General features: G+C 37.7%; 1 protein-coding gene across 2 annotated transcripts in view; it reads right to left on the minus strand.

Moving 5' to 3' along the window:
* ARIH1 (ariadne RBR E3 ubiquitin protein ligase 1) overlaps positions 1–19,800 on the minus strand; it is a 98,299-nt gene that overhangs the window by 58,226 nt on the left and 20,273 nt on the right. The window contains exon 2 of one of the 2 annotated variants that reach the window (XM_043919681.1): positions 15,723–15,790. The exons of the other annotated variant lie outside the window; for it this stretch is intronic. Within the exon in view, the coding sequence (XP_043775616.1) occupies positions 15,723–15,790 (68 nt within the window). The remainder of the gene's footprint in view (positions 1–15,722; positions 15,791–19,800) is intronic. 2 annotated transcript variants of the gene reach the window in all.

Below are 19,800 nucleotides of genomic sequence, written 5' to 3' on the forward strand. Positions count from 1 at the left end.
GATATACAGAGACTAAAGTAAAAATTTTTTAAAAAGATGTATTATGCAAAACACAAATCAAGCAAAAGTTGCAGCAGCTCTTTTTCTCAAAGTAAACTTCAAAACAAGAAAATTTACCAGTGATAAACAGAAATCTCAGTGGAAGGGTCAAGTTACCAAGAAAACATGCACCTAACAATAAAGTCCCATAATAAATGAAGCAAAAACAGAAAAATCCACAATTATACTTAGAGATTTCAAAATCCCTCTCTCAGTAATCCAATGAACAGACGATTCAGAAAATAAACCATCTTCTATTAAGTAATCCAAGGGTCAAAGAGGAAGTCTTCAAGAAAATTAGAAAACATCTTGAACTGAGGAATACGAAAATACAAAACATCAAAATTTGTGAAATGTAGCTAATGCTGTTTAGGAAGAAATTCACTGTGTTAAATGCTTACATAAGAAATGAAGAAAGATAAATTTTTTTTTAAAGCACAAACTACACCTAACACAAGCAGAAGAATTAATAAAAAGAAGTCAGTAAAAGTGAAGACAGAAAAACAAGAGAAAATAAATGAAACCAAACGCTGTACTAAACATGAAGAGAATGCAAGCAAGGACTAAACAAGGGACTTCTCTGCTGGTCCAGGGGCTAAGACTCTGCACTCCTAATGCAGGGGACCCAGGTCCAATCCCTGATGAGGGAACTAGATCCCACATGCAACAACTAAGAGTTCATTCACATGCCGCAACTAGAAAATCCTACATGCTGCAACTAAGACCCAGCACAGACAAAAATACAGCCAACCAGAAAAAGTTTCAAAGTTTCTCATAAAGCTAAACACATTTAACACCAAAATCTCACTACTAGGAATTTACCCAAGTAAAACGAAAACTCATGTTGTTATGTTCACCCAAAAACCTGTATGAAGATGACTGTGTGTGTATGTCAGTCCACCAGTTGTGTCCAAGTCTATGCGACCCACAGACTATAGCCTGCAAGGCCCCTCTGTCCATGGGCTTTTCAGGCAAGTACTGGAGTGGGTTGCCATTTCCTCTACAGATACACACACACACACACACACACACCAGCTTTATTTGTGTCAGTCCACCAGTTGTGTCCAAGCCTATGCGACCCACAGACTATATAGCCTGCAAGGCCCCTCTGTCCATGGGCTTTTCAGGCAAGTACTGGAGTGGGTTGCCATTTCCTCTACAGATACACACACACACACACACACACACACACACACACACACACCAGCTTTATTCGTACCTGGTAAAAACTGAGAACAACCTACACATTTTGCAACTAGGAACTGTATAAACAAATGGTGGTACATCCACTGGATGGAATGTACTCACTGGAAACTACTCACCAACAAAGAACTATTGTTACAACAGTACACATGAATCTCAAATGCAAATTCTAAGTGAAAGATGCTACACTTAAATGGCTACACGTTATTGCAAGAGTTTGTTTTTATGACAAGGTAGAAAAGGCAAAATACAGGGATGGTATACAAATCTTCTAGTTGCCAGGGGTTGGGGGGTGGTAGGATTTGGACAAACAGGGTATAAAAACAGACCCTTTTAGAGGGTGATAAGGGAACTGTTCTGTAAGCTGGCTGAGACGGAATTTATATTCTCTAGGCATTTGTCAAAACTCATGGAAGTATATACCTAAAAGTGACTACACTAAAGCCTTTAACTGTGTGGATCACAACAAACAATGGAAATTTCTTCAAGAGATGAGAATACCAGACCACGCTACCTGCCTCCTGAGAAATCTATGCAGCTCAAGAAGCAACAGTTAGAACCGTCATGGAACAACGCACTGGTTCCAAACTGAGAAAGGAGTACGTCAAGGATACCCACTAATTCAAAAACATACATGCACTGCAATGTTCACAGTAGCAGTACATGAAATTGGCAAGATATGGAAGCAAACTAAACATCTGTCATCAGAAGAATGGATGAAGATGTGGTGTATATATGTGCAATGGAATACTACTCAGGCACAAAAGGAATGAATTTTTGACATTTGCAGCAACATGGATAGACTTGGAGGTCACTCAGTTCAGTTCACTCGCTCAGTTGTGTCCAACTCTTTGCGACCCCACAGACTGCAGCACGCCAGGCTTCTCCGTCCACCACAAACTCCCAGAGTTTACCCAAGGTCATGCCCATTAAGTCAGTGATGACATCCAACCATCTCATCCTCTGTCATCTCCTTCTCCTCCTGCCTTCAATCTTTCCCAGCATCAAGGTCTTTTCAAATGAGACAGCTCTTTGCATCAGGTGGCCAAAGTACTGGAGTTTCAACTTCAGCATCAGTCCTTCTAATGAACACTCAGGACTGATCTCCTTTAGGGTGGACTGGTTGGATCTCCTTGCAGTCCAAGGGACTCTCATGAGTCTTCTCCAACACCACAGTTCAAAAGCACCAATTCCTCAGCACTCAGCTTTCTTTACAGTCCAACTCTCACATCCATATGTGACTACTGGAAAACGCATAGCCTTGACGAGACAAACCTTTGTTGGCAAAGTAATGTCTCTGCTTTTTAATATGCTGTCTGGGTTGGTCATAACTTTCCTTCCAAGGATTAAGCATCTTTTAATTTCATGGCTGCAATCACCATCTACAGTGATTTGGGAGCCCCAAAAAATGAAGTCAGCCACTGTTTCCACTGTTTCCCCATCTATTTGCCATGAAGTGATGGGACCAGATGCCATGATCTTAGTTTTCTGAATGTTAAGCTTTAAGCCAACTTTTTCACTCTCTTCTTTCACATTCATCAAGAGGCTCTTTAGTTCTTCTTCGCTTTCTGCCATAAGGGTGGTGTCATCTGCATATCTGAGGTTATTGATGTTTCTCCTGGCAATCTTGATTCCAGCTTCTGCTTCCTCCAGCCCAGCGTTTCTCATGATGTACTCTGCCTATAAGTTAACTAAGCACGGTGACAATATACAGCCTTGATGTACTCCTTTCTTATTTGGAACCAGTCTACTGTTCCACGTCCAGTTCTAACTGTTGCTTCCTGACCTGCATATAGATTTCTCAAGAGGCAGGTCAGGCGGTCTGGTATTCCCATCTCTTTCAGAATTTTCCACAATTTATTGTGATCCACACTGTCAAAGGCTTTGGCATAGTCAATAAAGCAGAAATAGACGTTTTTCTGGAATTCTCTTGCTTTTTCAATGATCCAGCAGATGTTGCCCATTTGATCTCTGGTTCCTCTGCCTTTTCTAAAACCAGCTTGAACATCTGGAAGTCCACAGTTCACGTATTGTTGAAGCCTGGCTTGGAGAATTTTCAGCATTACTTTACTAACTGTGTGAGATGAATGCAATTGTGCGATAGTTTGAGCATTTTTTGGCATTGCCTTTCTTTGGGATTGGAATGAAAACTGACCTTTTGCAGTCCTGTGGCCACTGCTGAGTTTTCGAGATCTGCTGGCATATTGAGTGTAGCACTTTCACAGCATTATCTTTTAGGATTTGAAATAGTGCAACTGGAATTCCATCACTTCTACTAGCTTTGTTTGTAGTGATGCTTCCTAAGGTCCACTTGACTACACATTCCAGGATGTCTGGCTCTAGGTGAGTGATCACACCATCGTGATTATCTGGGTCGTGAAGATCTTTTTTGTACAGTTCTTCTGTGTATTCTTGCCACCTCTTCTTAATATCTTCTGCTTCTGTTAGGTTCATACCATTTCTGTACTTTATTGAGCCCATCTTTGCATGAAATGTTCTCTTGGTATCTCTAATTTTCCTGAAGAGATCTTAAGTCTTTCCCATTCTATTGTTTTCCTCTATTTATTTGCATTGATCACTGAGGAAGGCTTTCTTATCTCTCCTGGCTATTCTTTGGAACTCTGCATTCAAATGGGTATATCTTTCCTTTTCGCTTCTCTTCTTTTCACAGCTATTTGTAAGGCCTCCTCAGACAACCATTTTGCTCTTTTGCATTTCTTTTTCTTGGGGATGGTCTTGATCCCTGTCTCCTATACAATGTCATGAACCTCCGTCCATAGTTTATCAGGCACTCTGTCTGTCAGATCTAGTCCCGTAAATATATTTCTCACTTCCACTGTATAATCATAAGGGATTTGATTTAGGTCATACCTGAATGGTCTAGTGGTTTTCCCCACTTTCTTCAATTTAAGTCTGAATTTGGCAATAAGGAGTTCATGATCTGAGCCACAGTCAGCTCCCAGTCTTGTTTTTGTTTGTATAGAGCTTCTCCATCTTTGGCTGCAAAGGATATAATCAATCTGATTTCGGTGTTGACCATCTGGTGATGTCCATGTATAGTGTCTTCTCCAATGTTGCTGGAAGAGGGCATTGCTATGACCAGTGCATTCTCTTGGCAAAACTCTATTAACCTTTGCCCTGCTTCATTCTGTACTCCAAGGCCAAATCTGCCTGTTACTCCAGGTGTTTCTTGACTTCCTACTTTTGCATTCCAGGCCCCCACCATGAAAAGGACATCTTTGGGTGTTAGTTCTAAAAGGTCTTACAAGTTTTCATAGTACTGATCAACTTCAGCTTCTTCAGTGTTCCTGGTTGGGGCATAGCCTTGGATTACCACGATACTGCATGGTTTGCCTTGGAAACAAGCAGAGGTCATTCTGTCATTTTTGAGACTGCATCCAAGTACTGCATTTCAGACTCTTGTTGACCATGATGACTACTCCATTTCTTCTAAGGGATTCTTGCCCATAGTAGTAGACACAATGGTCATCTAAGTTAAATTCACCCATTCCAGTCCATTTTAGTTCGGTGATTCCTAGAATGCCGACGTTCACTCTTGTCATCTCCTGTTTGACCACTTCCAATTTGCCTTGATTAATGGACCTAACATTCCACGTTCCTATGCAATATTGCTCTTTACAGCATCAGACCTTGCTTCCATCACCAGTCACACCCACAACTGGGTGTTGTTTTTGCTTTGGCTCCGTCTCTTCATTTTTCCTGGAGTTATTTCTCCACTGATCTCCAGTAGCATATTGGGCACCTACTGACCTAGGGAGTTCATCTTTCAGTGTCCTATCTTTTTGCCTTTTCATACGGTTCATGGGGTTCTCAAGGCAAGAATACTGAAGTGGTTTGCCATTTCCTTCTCCAGTGGACCACATTTTGTCAGAACTCTCCACCATGACCCGTCCATCTTGGGTTGCCCTATACGTCCAATGTCAGGAGCGGCGGCAGAGAGGAGATACCCCATGTCCGAGGTAAGGAGCAGCGGCTGCGCTTTCCTGGAGCAGCCGTGAAGAGATGCCCCACGTCCAAGGTAAGAGAAACCCCAGTAAGACTATAGGTGCTGAGAGAGGGCATCAGGGGGCAAACAGACTGAAACCATGATCACAGAAAACTAACCAATCTAATCACATGGACCACAGCCTTGTCTAACTCAATGGAGGTCACTACCCCTAAGAGAAGTAAGTCAAAGACAAAGACAAATACTGTGTGATTTCACTTGTATGTGGAATCTAAAATATACAACAAATGAGTGAACCTAACAAAAAAGCAGCAGACTCACAGATACAGAGAACAAACTAGTGGCTGGGTGGGGGTGGGGGGACAACATAGGGGTGAGACAGTGGGAGGTACAAACTATTGGGTCTAAGACAGGCTACAAGGATGTATTGTACAACATAGGGGCTATAGCCAGTATTTTGTAGTAACAGTAAATGGAGTGTAACCTTTACAAAAAATTTTTACAAAATAACCATATTTTTAAAAAGTGGGACTTTAAAAAATTGCATTTACGATGAATGGGACTTCTTTGAGGGTCCAGTTGTTAAAATTCCTCACTTCAACTGCAGAGGGCACGTGTTCAATCCCTGGTTGGGGAACTAAGATCCCACATGCTACAGCACACAGAGCCAAAAAAAAAAAAGGATAAGGTGCTTTATAAAAAAGTACAGTGAGCATCAAAAGGGCAATCTCAAACAGAAGAACACAGATGTGAAATTACTTAGTGCCAGGCACCTTATATACATTAAATAATTATTTCATTTAATCCTAACATTAATATTTTGTGCAAAGCAAGCATTATTTACATTTTACAGATGAGGGCAGAGATAGATAAAACTGACCCAAGATGAAGTAAGTTAATAGGACCTGAATATTAGGAGAAGTTTATAAAAATTTATGCTTATAGCACCACCCTCAAAGATTCTGATTTAATTGCTTTAGGCTGGGGCCTGGTCAAAGAAACCCACCTATGTATGGTGGCTACCACCGCCAAAATTCATAAAACCATTATTTTAATCAATTCAAGCTCTTGGATAACATAAAGAGCTCTTCATCCTGTTCTTATTGGTGCTTCTTTTTAAAAAAAAAAAAGATACAAACAAGCCAAACAAAATCAGTTAATGAGCAAAATCACCATAATTAGAAAACTAATACTTGCAGCAATACACTTAACCTTTAGGACAATAAGGCAAACTAAAATTTCACATGATCTCTAGTTATAAGCTCTAAAACAATGGTTTTCCCATTCTGGCTACATATTAGGATCTCCTCTGGAAATGTGAAAGTATCAATACATGACTTCAGCACCAGCAATGTGGTTTCAACTGTCTGGAACGGGACATGGATACGTGTACTTTTCATCCAACTATAACCTACAGTTCCCCCCGACAATAGTAATATGCAGCCAGAATTAGGAACCAATGCCCTAAACAGTTTCCCACTATGAGGGCTCTGAAAACGTGTATGTGTAGAACTCCCATATGAACACAGTGGCTTAGTGTTTTAGTAATTTGAAGAAAATTACATTCTAGGGTTACAGCAGTAGCGCTTGCTTTGAAAGTATGCCCAAAGTTCCATTTTTGGATTTTTAAAAAGTGGGTCTCAATATGACAACTGTCCCAGCTGACTTTATGCACTATCATCCTCTATCCTTTGATCACATGGTCCTTTGCTATGGTAGCCCATTAGAATCATATGAAGCACTTTAAAAAACTGATGTGCAAGCCACATCCAAGGCTAAATACATCAGAAACAAAGTAAGGGAGGAGTGGTGGAGGAGGGGACTGGGTGCAAAAGGGAAAAACCTTGGCATTACCACTTACTGAAAGCTTCCTGGCATTCCAACATGCAGCCAAGGTGGAGAACCACAGTTCTAGGTACATGCATACAGTATGCAGACACGCCCACACTCTAGGGTATGACAGAATCTCCTGGCAGATCAACCAAGCTATTGAATGACATTCCTAGGATTAGTACTATGGAGAAGCAACTATTTTTGAAAAGTCTCAATAGAAAATTCTTATTTTAGGGGAAAGCTAAATATTAGATGAAAGTGTTTTATCATATGAAACAGCAGTCTAAGATGAAATAGCAAAAAAATTAAAAAAAAACCAAACCAATTATCATACATAGAAAAAACCCCACAAAGGCTAGCTTTATCTCAAAATTTGATCTGAAATACAACAGGTTGTAGATTCCATTTCAAAACTCAGTTTGACAATTTTCCTACACAAGAATGGGTTCATGCTTCTATGTTTCTATTCAGCTTAATCTGACCTCCTTAAGAGGGCTTCCCAGATGGCTCAAACGGTGAAGTGTCTACCCGCAATGCAGGAGACCTGGGTTCGATCCCTGAGTCAGGAAGATCCCCTGGAGAAGGAAATGGCAACCCACTCCAGTACTCTTGACTGAAAAACCCCATGGATGAAGGAGCCTGGTAGGCTACAGTCCATGGGGTCTCAAAGAGTCAGATCTCCTTAAGACAGCTACCGCCGATTTAAATTTTACAGGCTATTAATGTGCCTTTTAAAGCAGTATTAGAAACCCAAAAGCCATAAAGTACAAAAACTTCTGTACAGAAATATTTGCAACACCTACAATAAAAGGTAAATAAACACATTTGTCCATAAAAGACAAATAATCCAACAAAAATGGGCAGTTTATGAATTCGAAGAATACAACTGGCCGAAAAGGAAACATTCGATCTCCTTAATATAGGTACAGACTGTTTTTAATCTAGCACAATGGCCAAGATCCTAAAAAATTATAATATTTGGAAACAAAGGTGTGGGAAAATGGCCCACAACATCTTAGTGAGATGACAACGCTCTTAAAACCTTTGTAACAACAGTTTAGCAGAACTGATCAAAACTTAAAATGCACCTAGAAATTTCACCTTTAGGAACCTACCCAAAAGAAATCTTCAAGTGTAAAAGGGTAAGAATAAGAAAGTACACATGCACGTTATTTGAAACAGCAATAAAGCAAAGATATTCCCCCAAAAGACTGCCTATAAATTATGCTATATCCGTACTTAAACTGTAATGCAGCAATTTAAAAAACAAAATAGACCTGTGAACACTGAAACGGAAGGATATTACTGAGATACCACTGACTGAAAAAGGCAAGTTCCTGAGCAATGCACAATATTCCATTTCTGTGTTTTAAGTAAATTTCCATAACATATTGAATGTGCAATTTTAAAAGTGTAGAAAACTGTCCCTGAGAATTGTATCCCCAGGGGCTGGTTTGGGAGTAGGGTGAAAAGATTTGTTTCTACTTTATCATCATATGAATAGAAATGTAAAATGTTCCTTAATTTACAGTAGTATAGGCCTTACTACTGGGCTGGCCAAAAAGTTCGTTCTGGTTACGAACCAATCCAAATTTTTTGGCCAACCCAATACTTCAAAAATACGTCCCACAGAATCATAATCACCCAAGAGTTAGTTAGGAATGCAGAATCTTAAATCCCAATCCACATCTACTAATTTGTATGCACATTAAAATTTGAGAAGCACTGATACAAACTATATAAGGAAGCAACATTCTGAGCTGGTCACACTAAATGTAAAAAGTTTCATTTCCAAACTCTCAAATTTAATTAAATACCTGATTTCCTTCTAAAAAATTATCATGTATAATTCAGGTATAAACGTCTTCCCTTTAAAAGTATGGAAGACTGCTGAGAACTTTATACTAAGAGTCACTAAAGACTGCAATACAATTAACAGTTAATGACATATAATAAATACAATAAATTCTCTAGGTATCAAAAGCTCACAGTGTACCATATACAAAATTAAAGAGTAGAATCCTGTCACCAAAAGACACTCTTGACTTTAATCAATCAGGATAGGTGCCAGGAAGAGAAAGCACTAGGTATTTTGAGGAAAGGGAGAGTTAGTAAGAGCAATTGGGTACTTAATAGTTGCAAGGACTGGAAGAACGGGGCTGTAAGGCTATGGCTGTCTACAAGGATTGTGACACCAGGACACCAGACAACTGAAGCACAAGGGACTCTCTCCCCTTAAGCCACCAACGGGCATGCGTGTGCTCCGCTGCTTCAGTGCTGTCCGACTCTTTGGGATCCTACAGACCACAGCCCACCAGGCTCCTCAGTCCATGAGATTCTCCAAGGAAGAATACTGGAGTGGCTAGCCATGCCCTTCTCCAGGGGGTCTTCCTAACCCAGGCACTGAAGGTGGGTTTCCAGCATTGCAGGCAGATTCTTTATTGACTGAGCTACCAACAGAGCCACTAAATTCAAGAAGGGCAGCTAACTGTGATCCAAGGGATCAAAGAGTCACCACTGACACTGCCAACAACTGCCTTCACCACTGACACTGCCAACAACTGCCTCCAGATAACCATGAAACAAGGTGATGTACACAAGAGCCTACCTGCTGCCTTTGCTACAAATGCCTCTTGATAATATAGAAAGGTGAAGAATGGATAATGCAATGCTGCATTTCTGCTACTGCAGAAAAATCTCACATTTTCAAACCCAGAAAAAAGCAGCAGGGAGGGATGGGGGGCAGAAAAGGGAAGAAAGATGAACTTCCTTCAAACCTCACACACATGTATCTATTAAATAATTGGCAGCAACTATTTCACATCTAAAAAACCCTAAATCCAAAACAGTCTGAGAAATAAAGTTTTTGGCTCTCTAATGCATCCTCCTAATTATAGAGAGGATTAGGAGGATGAGGAAGACCATCACAGAATTCTCAGATGGCTTAAATGCTATATGCATAGAAAAAAAAATTACAATACTAATCCTCAAAGTTTCAAGCAACTATCAGAAGGAAGGTTAAAAAAAGGGGGTGGGGGCGGGGAATGTTGAGGGTAATGTTCTTGAGATACTTTTTCACTGAAGTGCTTCCTGGAGATTATTTCAGAAGAAGTTCATACTCTACTCACTACCCTTTGATATTATTTTTTAAAAATTTAACACTGACAAGTTGACTACTTGTAATTCTGCAGATCCATGATACTTTACTTGAAAGTTTTCTGAGGTATGCATCTGAACTATAGACTTAATCTTGATGTACCAAAAGTTGTTATTGAATGCACACAGCCAACCACCCATCAGTAAGTAACATTTCAAATTCGACTTTGCTCTTCTTCACTTGCCCTTGTATAGGCATTTTATGATGGAAATTACTTCTATGTCATCTCAAATTTGAAGAGTCAAAGATTTCACCTCTAGAGAATATCAAGAGTTTAGTCAGAATAAGACAAATGTTTCTATAAATGGAAGGATACTAAACTGTGTATAATCACTTAAATTCTTCCATAAAAATTCAAATGCAAACCAAACAGGTTGGGTGATGGAAGGGATATTATTTACATGAACAGTAGAAACAGTATGTAAAACTTCTTTTTTACAACAGGAAAACAAATTCATGACCTCAGACGGTAAGAGCGTCTGCCTACAATGCGGGAGACCCGGGTTCAATCCCTGGGACAGGAGGATCTCCTGGACAAGGAAATGGCAACCCACTCCAGTATTCTTGCCTGGAAAATCCCATGGACGGAGAAGCCTGGTAGGCTACAGTCCATGGGGTCACAAAGAGTCAGACAGGACTGAGCGACTTCACTTTCACATCTAGCTGATCAACAGCCGAGTCACACAACAATCTTTTAAATCTTTTTAAACTTTTTAAATCTTTTAACTCTTTTAAATCTTCACCACTGAGGCCTGAGGCCCCATTCAGGCAAGATTTTGGTGGACCTCAGTCTTCTAACTGCCGGTAGGAGCAGAGAAGAAACTAGGACTTCCCTGGTGGTACAGCGGATAAGAATCTATCTGGCAGTGCGGGGGACACGAAGTCCAACCCTGGTCCAGGAAGAGTCCACATGCAGCAGAGCACCAAAGCCCAGGAGCCACAGCTTCTGAGCCCGCTCACCCCAACTAGAGGAAGCTTACACACAGTTTCAAACACCCATCGACACCAAAAATAAAAGAATAAAGTTTTTAAAAAATGAAATAAATCACAGGGATATAATGTACAACATGATGACTGCAAAAAAAAGAAAAAGAAAAAAAACATGATGACTGCAGTTGATTTCATATTGTATATCTGAACACTACTAGGAGAACAGATCTTAAAAATTCTCATTACAAGGGGGAGAAAAATCTAAAAGGCAAGGCCAAGAACCAGGTAACTCCAATTCCAAACTATCTTGGCATAATGGAGCTAATCTAAAACACAAATGAAGATTATATATAAACCACCTTATCCTATTTTACTATTTTTTTCATAACTCTGAAACTGTGAGAAATAATTAAGATTATTTAGCAACCCTGAGTTATCTACTCATATTCTCACCTCTGGATTCCAACAGTCAAGCCCAAAGTATCAGCATTCCACGTAGCTATGTGGCACATACTGAAAGTGTTCCACCAAACACAGAAACAGAACATCTGAGTGACTTCAATGTACTGTCCCTTCTCACACTAACAGCCATCTTCAAACTATCTAAAGGTGGCATGCAAAAATTAGTTCTATGACGCAAATGCAAACCGGTATTAAGTCTTTGGTTTTTCAAATTGCCGTACAGTCACTTTACTCTTGCTGGGTCAATTTCTGCTGTACAGCAAAGTGAGTCAGCCATACATATACACATTTCCCTTCTCTTTTGGATTTTCTTCTCATTTAGATCACCACAGAGCAATGGGTAGAGTTCTCTGTGCTACACAGTAGGTTCTCATTAAGAAGCCTTGTATGGAGTTACCCCTCCACGTGGAGGCACTTAGAAAAAGTCGCACATGTACATACCCAGCTACTACTGTTTTGTTTTTTTTTAAAACAGTACCTGACCTAGTGCTTTAAGTGATTTCTTTTAACTAATATCCTTCTGTTCCCAACACAGCAACTCAAAACAGCTATTGATAAGTGGGAGGATTTTGATTAACAACTGACTGATTACTTCTTACTTATTCAAACCCTACACATGTGTATGTGGTACACAAAATTTTGAGGAATATAGACATGAGATTATTTGAAAATCATAGGGCTTATACTTTGAGTCGTGAAAGTTTTAAGTAAAATTTTAAAGCATCTTACAAACTTTTCTACGAAAAACTTTACTTGAAAATAAAGAGATTGTAAATGTCTTTAAAGATCATAAATGCAAATGATCCTGAAATAGACAAAAATATATTATACTCTTGTATCATTTAAAGGAAGTTTTACAAGTAAGCTGTAACAGGTCATGTACATCTCCAGTACATTCTCTTGCTAATTATCCTCAAAATACACAGCTCAATGGTTAAGAATTTTAAAAGTACCATGTGATACATACAACTGGAATTTTCCTTCATGAAGGCTTGGACTAAGAACATATTTACAGAGGATTTAAAGAATGAAGGTATCACTAAATGTGGACCTTTAATGACGGGGCTGCACTGAATCACTTAATTTTTTTAAGTTTTAGAGTATGTACACAGTTTTAGAAGCTAATGGTAACCTCAAAGTTTAACAACCATCTTGCCCATATCCCAGGTGCTACTGATTTCCAGTCCTTTGAGGCAACCATTTAAAATTCTTTTAGCTGTTTCTCCTTGTTTTTAAATTTATCCTAAATAATATGCTTATGCTCATATAGTTACCATCTTTCCATTTTAGATATTACCACATTCCTTGTGAAAGTTGAAGATTCAGCACCCTTACAGGCACCCTCTCTGAAATCAATCTTATGTAATTTTACCTTAGTTTTTAAGAAAAGTCACTACTCACTATTTTTAACAATCAACTAACCGGAACTCCAAGAGGAGAGAATTACCAAAGCGATATTAAAACTTTATTTCTTAAAGTTTTAAAAGGACACAAGCATTTCAGTTTAAAGAGTCCAATAAGGGCCCAACACAATCAGAAGATTCACATTTATATGTCTCTTCAGAACAAAAGGATAAAGAGAAAATGCTGAAACTTTTTTAAAAAGTCATCAAGAAATAGGAAGCAAACTGGTATTAGATTAGCAACCATGAGTGTAGAAGGCAGTATCTTTCATAAACATCTCAATCTACAAGTTTCCTGACTAGCCAATCTAGCAACCAAGTTTAAAGACAAACTGAAAAAAAAAAGAAAAAGAAAAAAAATAAAGACAAACTGAAAACATTATCAGAGTCAGTGTAGAAAAGGTATATGGGAGTTAAATTAAGGATGTAGTCCAGTAAAGTGAGATTGTATTAAGGAAAAAAGACAGATCCAAGAAACAGGAACAGAATAGTAATGTAAAAGTTCATGGCTGATGGCTATTACAAGACGCCTAGTGGGAAGGGCATCCTGGGAAGAGCAAAATGGACAGCTCCTGGAGAAGTGTAAATATGACCCAGGCATAAATTGGACTACTTGGACTGTCAGTGATATAATCATAAAAACAAAAATTCAGTGGTGTCACTTTAAAAATCAAGCTATGAGCAAACTAAGACTTGGTTATGATCACAAGACAAAAGAACTTTGATAACATAAAAATATAGCTAGCATAAATTATGATCCACAAAGGTGAGAAAGGAAGAGGAAAAGGTGATGAAAAAAAACAGGTGTATAAATGTAATCATTTGAAGACATAATAGCTCTTTACTTTCTTATCTGTTATCATATGTTGAGTATTACTTTAAACCACAAATTACAGATGGGAGAAAAGAACTACAAAAACTATCATATTAAGAACTCAATAAGAAAAGGCACAAAGGATATGAAACGGCAATTCAAAAAAATGTTAAATTAAAACACCCAAATAATATTTTCTTTATCAGACTAATGGAAATTTTAGGATTCTTAATAGTGTCAGTTGTAGATTAAAGTTTATTGACAAAAGCATAAACAAGCACAACTTTAAAAAATCAAATCTTAGCAATGATTTAGATACAGTTAAACCCTTTCATCTTCACCCCTTACTAAGAATTCCTTTTCATAAAGACAGAGATTAGATTTTGTAAAGGTACTACCAACATGCATTTTTAAAAAGCGAAAACCAAAAAGCAGAAGTTACTTTTGAAGTGGCAATAGTGGCAGTCAGCATTAGAACATACTTAGGTCTCTGAAATTCAGAACTATTTTTCTTATACTGAGTTGGACTACTAGATCTGACAATTCTGAAGAAACTATAGATTCATGACTAATATTCATGCCACACAAAAAAGATACATAATAATTTGTGATTTATTTTACATCATGAAATACATAATAAAAAACATTTGAAAGAAGGTATGAAAGTTTTAAAAAGTTAACCAAAAAGGTTTCTAAGATCAAAAAATCCCAGTGTGTGTGGGGAAGATCTTAAAATACACTGAAACACCTCAACGCTACTGATTGAAGATATCTCTACTACAGTATACCATGAAACGTCACTTCAAAATACATTTTCACATTCAAGTGACAGTATACTAGATCTCTTCAATATAGCATATAGAGTTTATTAAAGTAACTATTAACTTTTGGGGCCAGAATTTATGCTACTGATATCTAAGATCTTCATTTTAGAGTCATTTTGAACATCTCACAATCTTCATTGAAATCCAAATGCCAATTTTTATCTGCCTTTTCACTCAGGAAGCCTTGAGAAGCACTGTAATTACCTGCTAGAAAAACAATCCCTGTCTTTTGGAAGCACAACAGCAAAGAAAATGATGCAAATATCTGTATCATTCAGTTATCCCTATAAAATCTCACTTTACAACCAATACTAGAGTAGTAAATAAGCAATCCAACACTTTACCATATTATACAATATATAAGCCTTTCACTTCTTTTTCTTCAAATGTTTGCACTGTACTGCCTAAGTGCTTGTGACTTGGCTGTGATTCAGCTCTTAGGGTTCAGTGTCAAAGTGCTGTTGCTCTCTCATTTTAATCCAACATTTTCCCAAAAAAAGCCAGGAACAGCTATTACAAATGTGATCATTTAGCAAGTAAATGGATACAAATATTTGTAAATGGTACAACTATTTAAGTAAAAATCCTTAAGGTTCCTTACATAAGTTAAAAGAACCACCAGGATTTAATTATTTTCATCAAAATAGGATCAGATATATAACATTAACAGATAAATATATATGCATGGCCAGATCAATCTATCTTTCCTGCTTCTTCTCCCAGTTTTACAAATGGGATTTTCTGTTGTCATAGCTTCTGAAAATCAACCAGGTCCATGAATCAAGCAAGCATCATAAAGATCTTCCATTTAATAATTTCTATTATTCGTCATTTTTTTAAAATATAGTGGCAAATATCAATTTACTTTGTTGCCTGAATACCAAGTAAACTTCTGGCTTAAAAAACAGTAAAACTGTGCCCTTTATAAACAGATATGTCAAATTTGTCATGTCAGAACAGGCTTTCCGTATCCATTTATAGGATAAACGGTATGCCCTTAAATAACTAGGTGCTGCTATCAATACGTGCTCACACATACATAATGTTAATGATCCTTTAATAACTTGTCTTTGGAATGATTCTGTCCTACCTTTGCTGCTGCAGCCCTCCTGTCCTTTGCATCACTGAATTCATACGTCTGGAAGTACCCAATATGCACTGTAACAGACAGATGGACAGATCAATGGGCCACAGCGGCAAAGGCCAGATAGACAGACTTGATAAAAATTAAAATCAAAGTATATACAAGAGAGGGAGGAACCAGAAAACATACCTACTTTCTATAGTAAAATACCTAAATTTCATATCTGCAACTCTCCCATACACATACCAAATAAACTATTCTTGACTGCCATATTATTCCCTTTCAAGTAGAAATAGTACCACTGCCAAAGGCAAAATAATCAGTATTTTTAATACCATCAGCAGTTACAGATACAGTAGGTACTTCTGTAACCACGCCACACAATTTCTTCAAATAGAGGTTGCTCTTTAACACACAAGAAGCTATCACATCCAAAGACTTCCTATGAAATATTAAAATGGCACGTATTACACACAAAAATTTCTACTATAGTGCCAGGGCCTGTGTGATTCAAGTTTATTAGTGGGAATCACTGAATGAAAGTCATATTCCAGCATTTTATTATTGTGTATTTTTGTGACTATGTAAAAATGTTTGCTCACACCACATCTAGATTACTTGGGTGACTTAAAAGAATGTGTTAGTGTCATTTAGGCCAATTTCTAAGCTACAGTAAAACACTTATACACAAAACTATCAACAGTATTTTTAAAAGCGATGTAGAGTTTTCCTGTTATCTCAAATCCATACACCATAAAATTCAAAGTACAGTGGTTTTGATTACATTCAGAGTTGTGACACATAGGTGTGTTAACCATCAATTTTAGGACATTTCATCACCCCCAAAACAAACCTCATACTCACTAGCAGTCACTCCCTGTTCTCCTCTTTCCCCATCCAGCCTTAGTTTTTTGTCTCCAAGGACTTGCCTATTCTAGACACATCATATAGTATAATGACTCCTATGCAACTGGTTAATTTCAACATTTAGTTTTACTTATCTAGGAAGATCAACAAGCTGAGAGCTTGCCATGAACATCAATTAAGTCTGCTTTACTGGGGGAATGGAAAGGAACTATTAATTCAGAAAGTTAAATGCAGGCTGCTTAAAGCTTCAACTATACTATAATAGATGAGGAAAGGGAATTGATTAAAAATAAATAATTGACAGAAAGTCACAGAGCTGATAAAAGGTAAAAAAAAAAAAAAAAAAATAGCTGGAACTAAGTTCTATACAATGTCTGTCTTAACCACTAAACTATTTTGTCTCCTAATAAAATGATTCAATTCTCACTGATGCTACCTCCTAATACCTGAATATCTCTACCTCCTAATACCTGAATATTCCTGCTTTGATAACCTCATTATATATTTCTTGCCCAGATTATAATACATTTCTCACCACTCTCCCTGTTTCCTAACGTCATCCTGTTCTCATTTACTCCCTATACTGCCAACAAAGTGGTTCTTCTCAACACTAATCCTATGTTAAGAGTTTACAGTTGTTTCAACTGGCCCCATCTCATTTAGCACTATGCTAAAACCTTTCACAAAATGGATAGCCTGTCTAGTTCCAGCTCTCACCACACTACTTCCCAATCCTTATTGTTCATTCAACAATCTAGACCATTAATAGCTTCTACCTTTTGTACATTCTATTGCTCTTCCTCCTCTGTCTGGAATTCCATCTCCAATCCCATCTGCCTAAGTAAGTTACTTACTATTCATTTTTCAAAACCCAGCTTCAGACCCACTTCCACCAAGATTTGTCACTACTTTCCAGAAAATAGCACTAAACATTCCTTTTTGATTCCTGTAATTCTACTGCTGGACATGTCACCGTATTATAATTTATTTATACAAGCCACCTTAAAGAACTGTCCATTATCTATAGTCCCCCAGAACAGTGTAGCTAAAAAAATATTAGGTAAAAATCAATGAAGTGCTCAACTTATATACTGTTCTCAATTAAACTGAAGCATTATTTTCGGAATCCATTAATCTCAGAAATTCATAAAATAATCATATTTAGGATCTTAGGAGGATAAAAATCAGGTTAGGAGAACTGTGGGGGTTCTTTTAAGAGAAAAGTACTAAGAATAAAGATAACAGTAGTGATTAGCTCTGAGGGAGGGAATCAGGTAGTTAAGATATTAAGGTGGGAAATTTTCTTTATCTTTTGAACTTTTTGAATTTTGAGACAAGAAAATATATGCACGGTCAAACAAAAAAATAACGGTCTAATCCTTAAAAAACATATCAACAGTCTTAGAATACTAAGGCTGTTTAAAAAAAATTTTTTTTTTAATCAGAGCCTACAGTTCAGTCATATTGGCCCCAGTATGCAACTTATTTCTGTATTTTGCCTTGGTTAATGAAGGCAATTAAGAAATGCCTTCATTTTGAAGAAGGCATTCTTCAGAATGAAGAAAACCCTGATTAACAAAGGTAAGAAATTTCCATCACAATTTCATAATAGTCTTTACTTTAACTGATTCAGAAGTGTAAAAAAAGGCAGCAGAAAACATTTTAATCAGACAGCCAGTTAATATTGTCCAGCAACTGCTCTTATTTATATAAATGCAGAGTCAGAGGAAGTATTGTAATAGTTGTTGTTTAGTTGCTAAGTCATGTCTAACTCTAATGTGACCTCATGGACTCCAGCCCACCAGACTCCTCTGTCCGTGGGATTTTCCAGGCAAGAATATTGAAGTGGGTTGCCATTTCCTTCTCCAGGAGATCTTCCTGACTCAGGGACTGAACCCACTGTCTCCTGCATTGGCAGGAGGATTCTTTACCACTGAGCCACCAGGGAAGGCCACATTCTGTTTAAACAAGAGTTGAAATATCCAGACACACTTTCCCAAAATACCTGATGCTAGTTGAAAATTAATGGCAGTGAGATTCTCCAAGAGATTTCTAATTAGCAAAATTGTGTATAATTTTGAAGAATTGTCTATTCTTTGCTGGAAGACAGTCACTGAACAGGTCAAAATGCAAATTGATGTCTCTGTTCTAAACCTAAGTATGGCTGCTTCATTTTTCTGAATGAGACTTTGGCTGTCAGCAAATCTTTATTCTTTTCCCTTAAAGGTAAGAATATATAACATCAACAGTGACTATTAATAAAAGAGTAACATCAGGATGAGTTAGCTATTCACTTGTTATGCAAAACTTGCCAATGTCTGCAATGAGGGTATGAAGAAATATCTGCTTCTGCTTTGCCTGGCATTTGTTTAACGGTACAGGATGCGTAAGTACTGTAGCAGTACCGTACTTTCTGTAACTCTGAGCAGACAGACAGGTCTGAATCCAAAATACCAGTTCATAATAATCTTCAACAATCCATTAAAAAGTGAAGCACAGCAAAGGAAACTATAAGCAAGGTGAAAAGACAACCCTCAGAATGGGAGAAAATAATAGCAAATGAAACAACTGACAAGGGATTAATTTCCAAAATATATAAGCAGCTCATACAACTCAATACCAGAAAAACAAACAACCCAATCAAAAAGTGGGAGAAAGACCTAAACAGACATTTCTCCAAAGAAGACATACAGATGGCTAACAAACACATGAAAAGATGCTCAACATCACTCATTATCAGAGAAATGCAAATCAAAACTACAATGAGATATCACCTCACACCGGTCAGAAAGGCCTCACCAAAAAGTCTACAAACAATAAATGCTGGAGAGGGTGTGGAGAAAAGGGAATGCTCTTGCACTGTTGGTGGGATGTAAATTGATACAGCCACTATGAAAGATGGTATGGAGATTTCCTTAAAAAACTAGGAATAAAACCACCGTATGACCCAGCAATCCCACTCCTAGGCATATACCCTGAGGAAACCAAAACTGAAAAAGACCCATGCATCCCATTGTTCACTGTAGTACTCTTATCAATAGCTAGAACATGGAAGCAACCTAGATGTCCATTGACAGATGAATGGATAAAGAAGTTGTGGTACATATACGTAATGGAATATTAGTCATAAAAACGAAAATAACTGAATCAGTTCTGAGATGGATGAGCCTAGAATATATTATACAGAGTGAAGTCAGCAAGAGAAAGATAAAAATCA

This window comes from Cervus elaphus, chromosome 12, assembly GCF_910594005.1.
Source record: "Cervus elaphus chromosome 12, mCerEla1.1, whole genome shotgun sequence".
In the NCBI taxonomy this organism is placed as follows: Eukaryota; Metazoa; Chordata; class Mammalia; order Artiodactyla; family Cervidae; genus Cervus; species Cervus elaphus.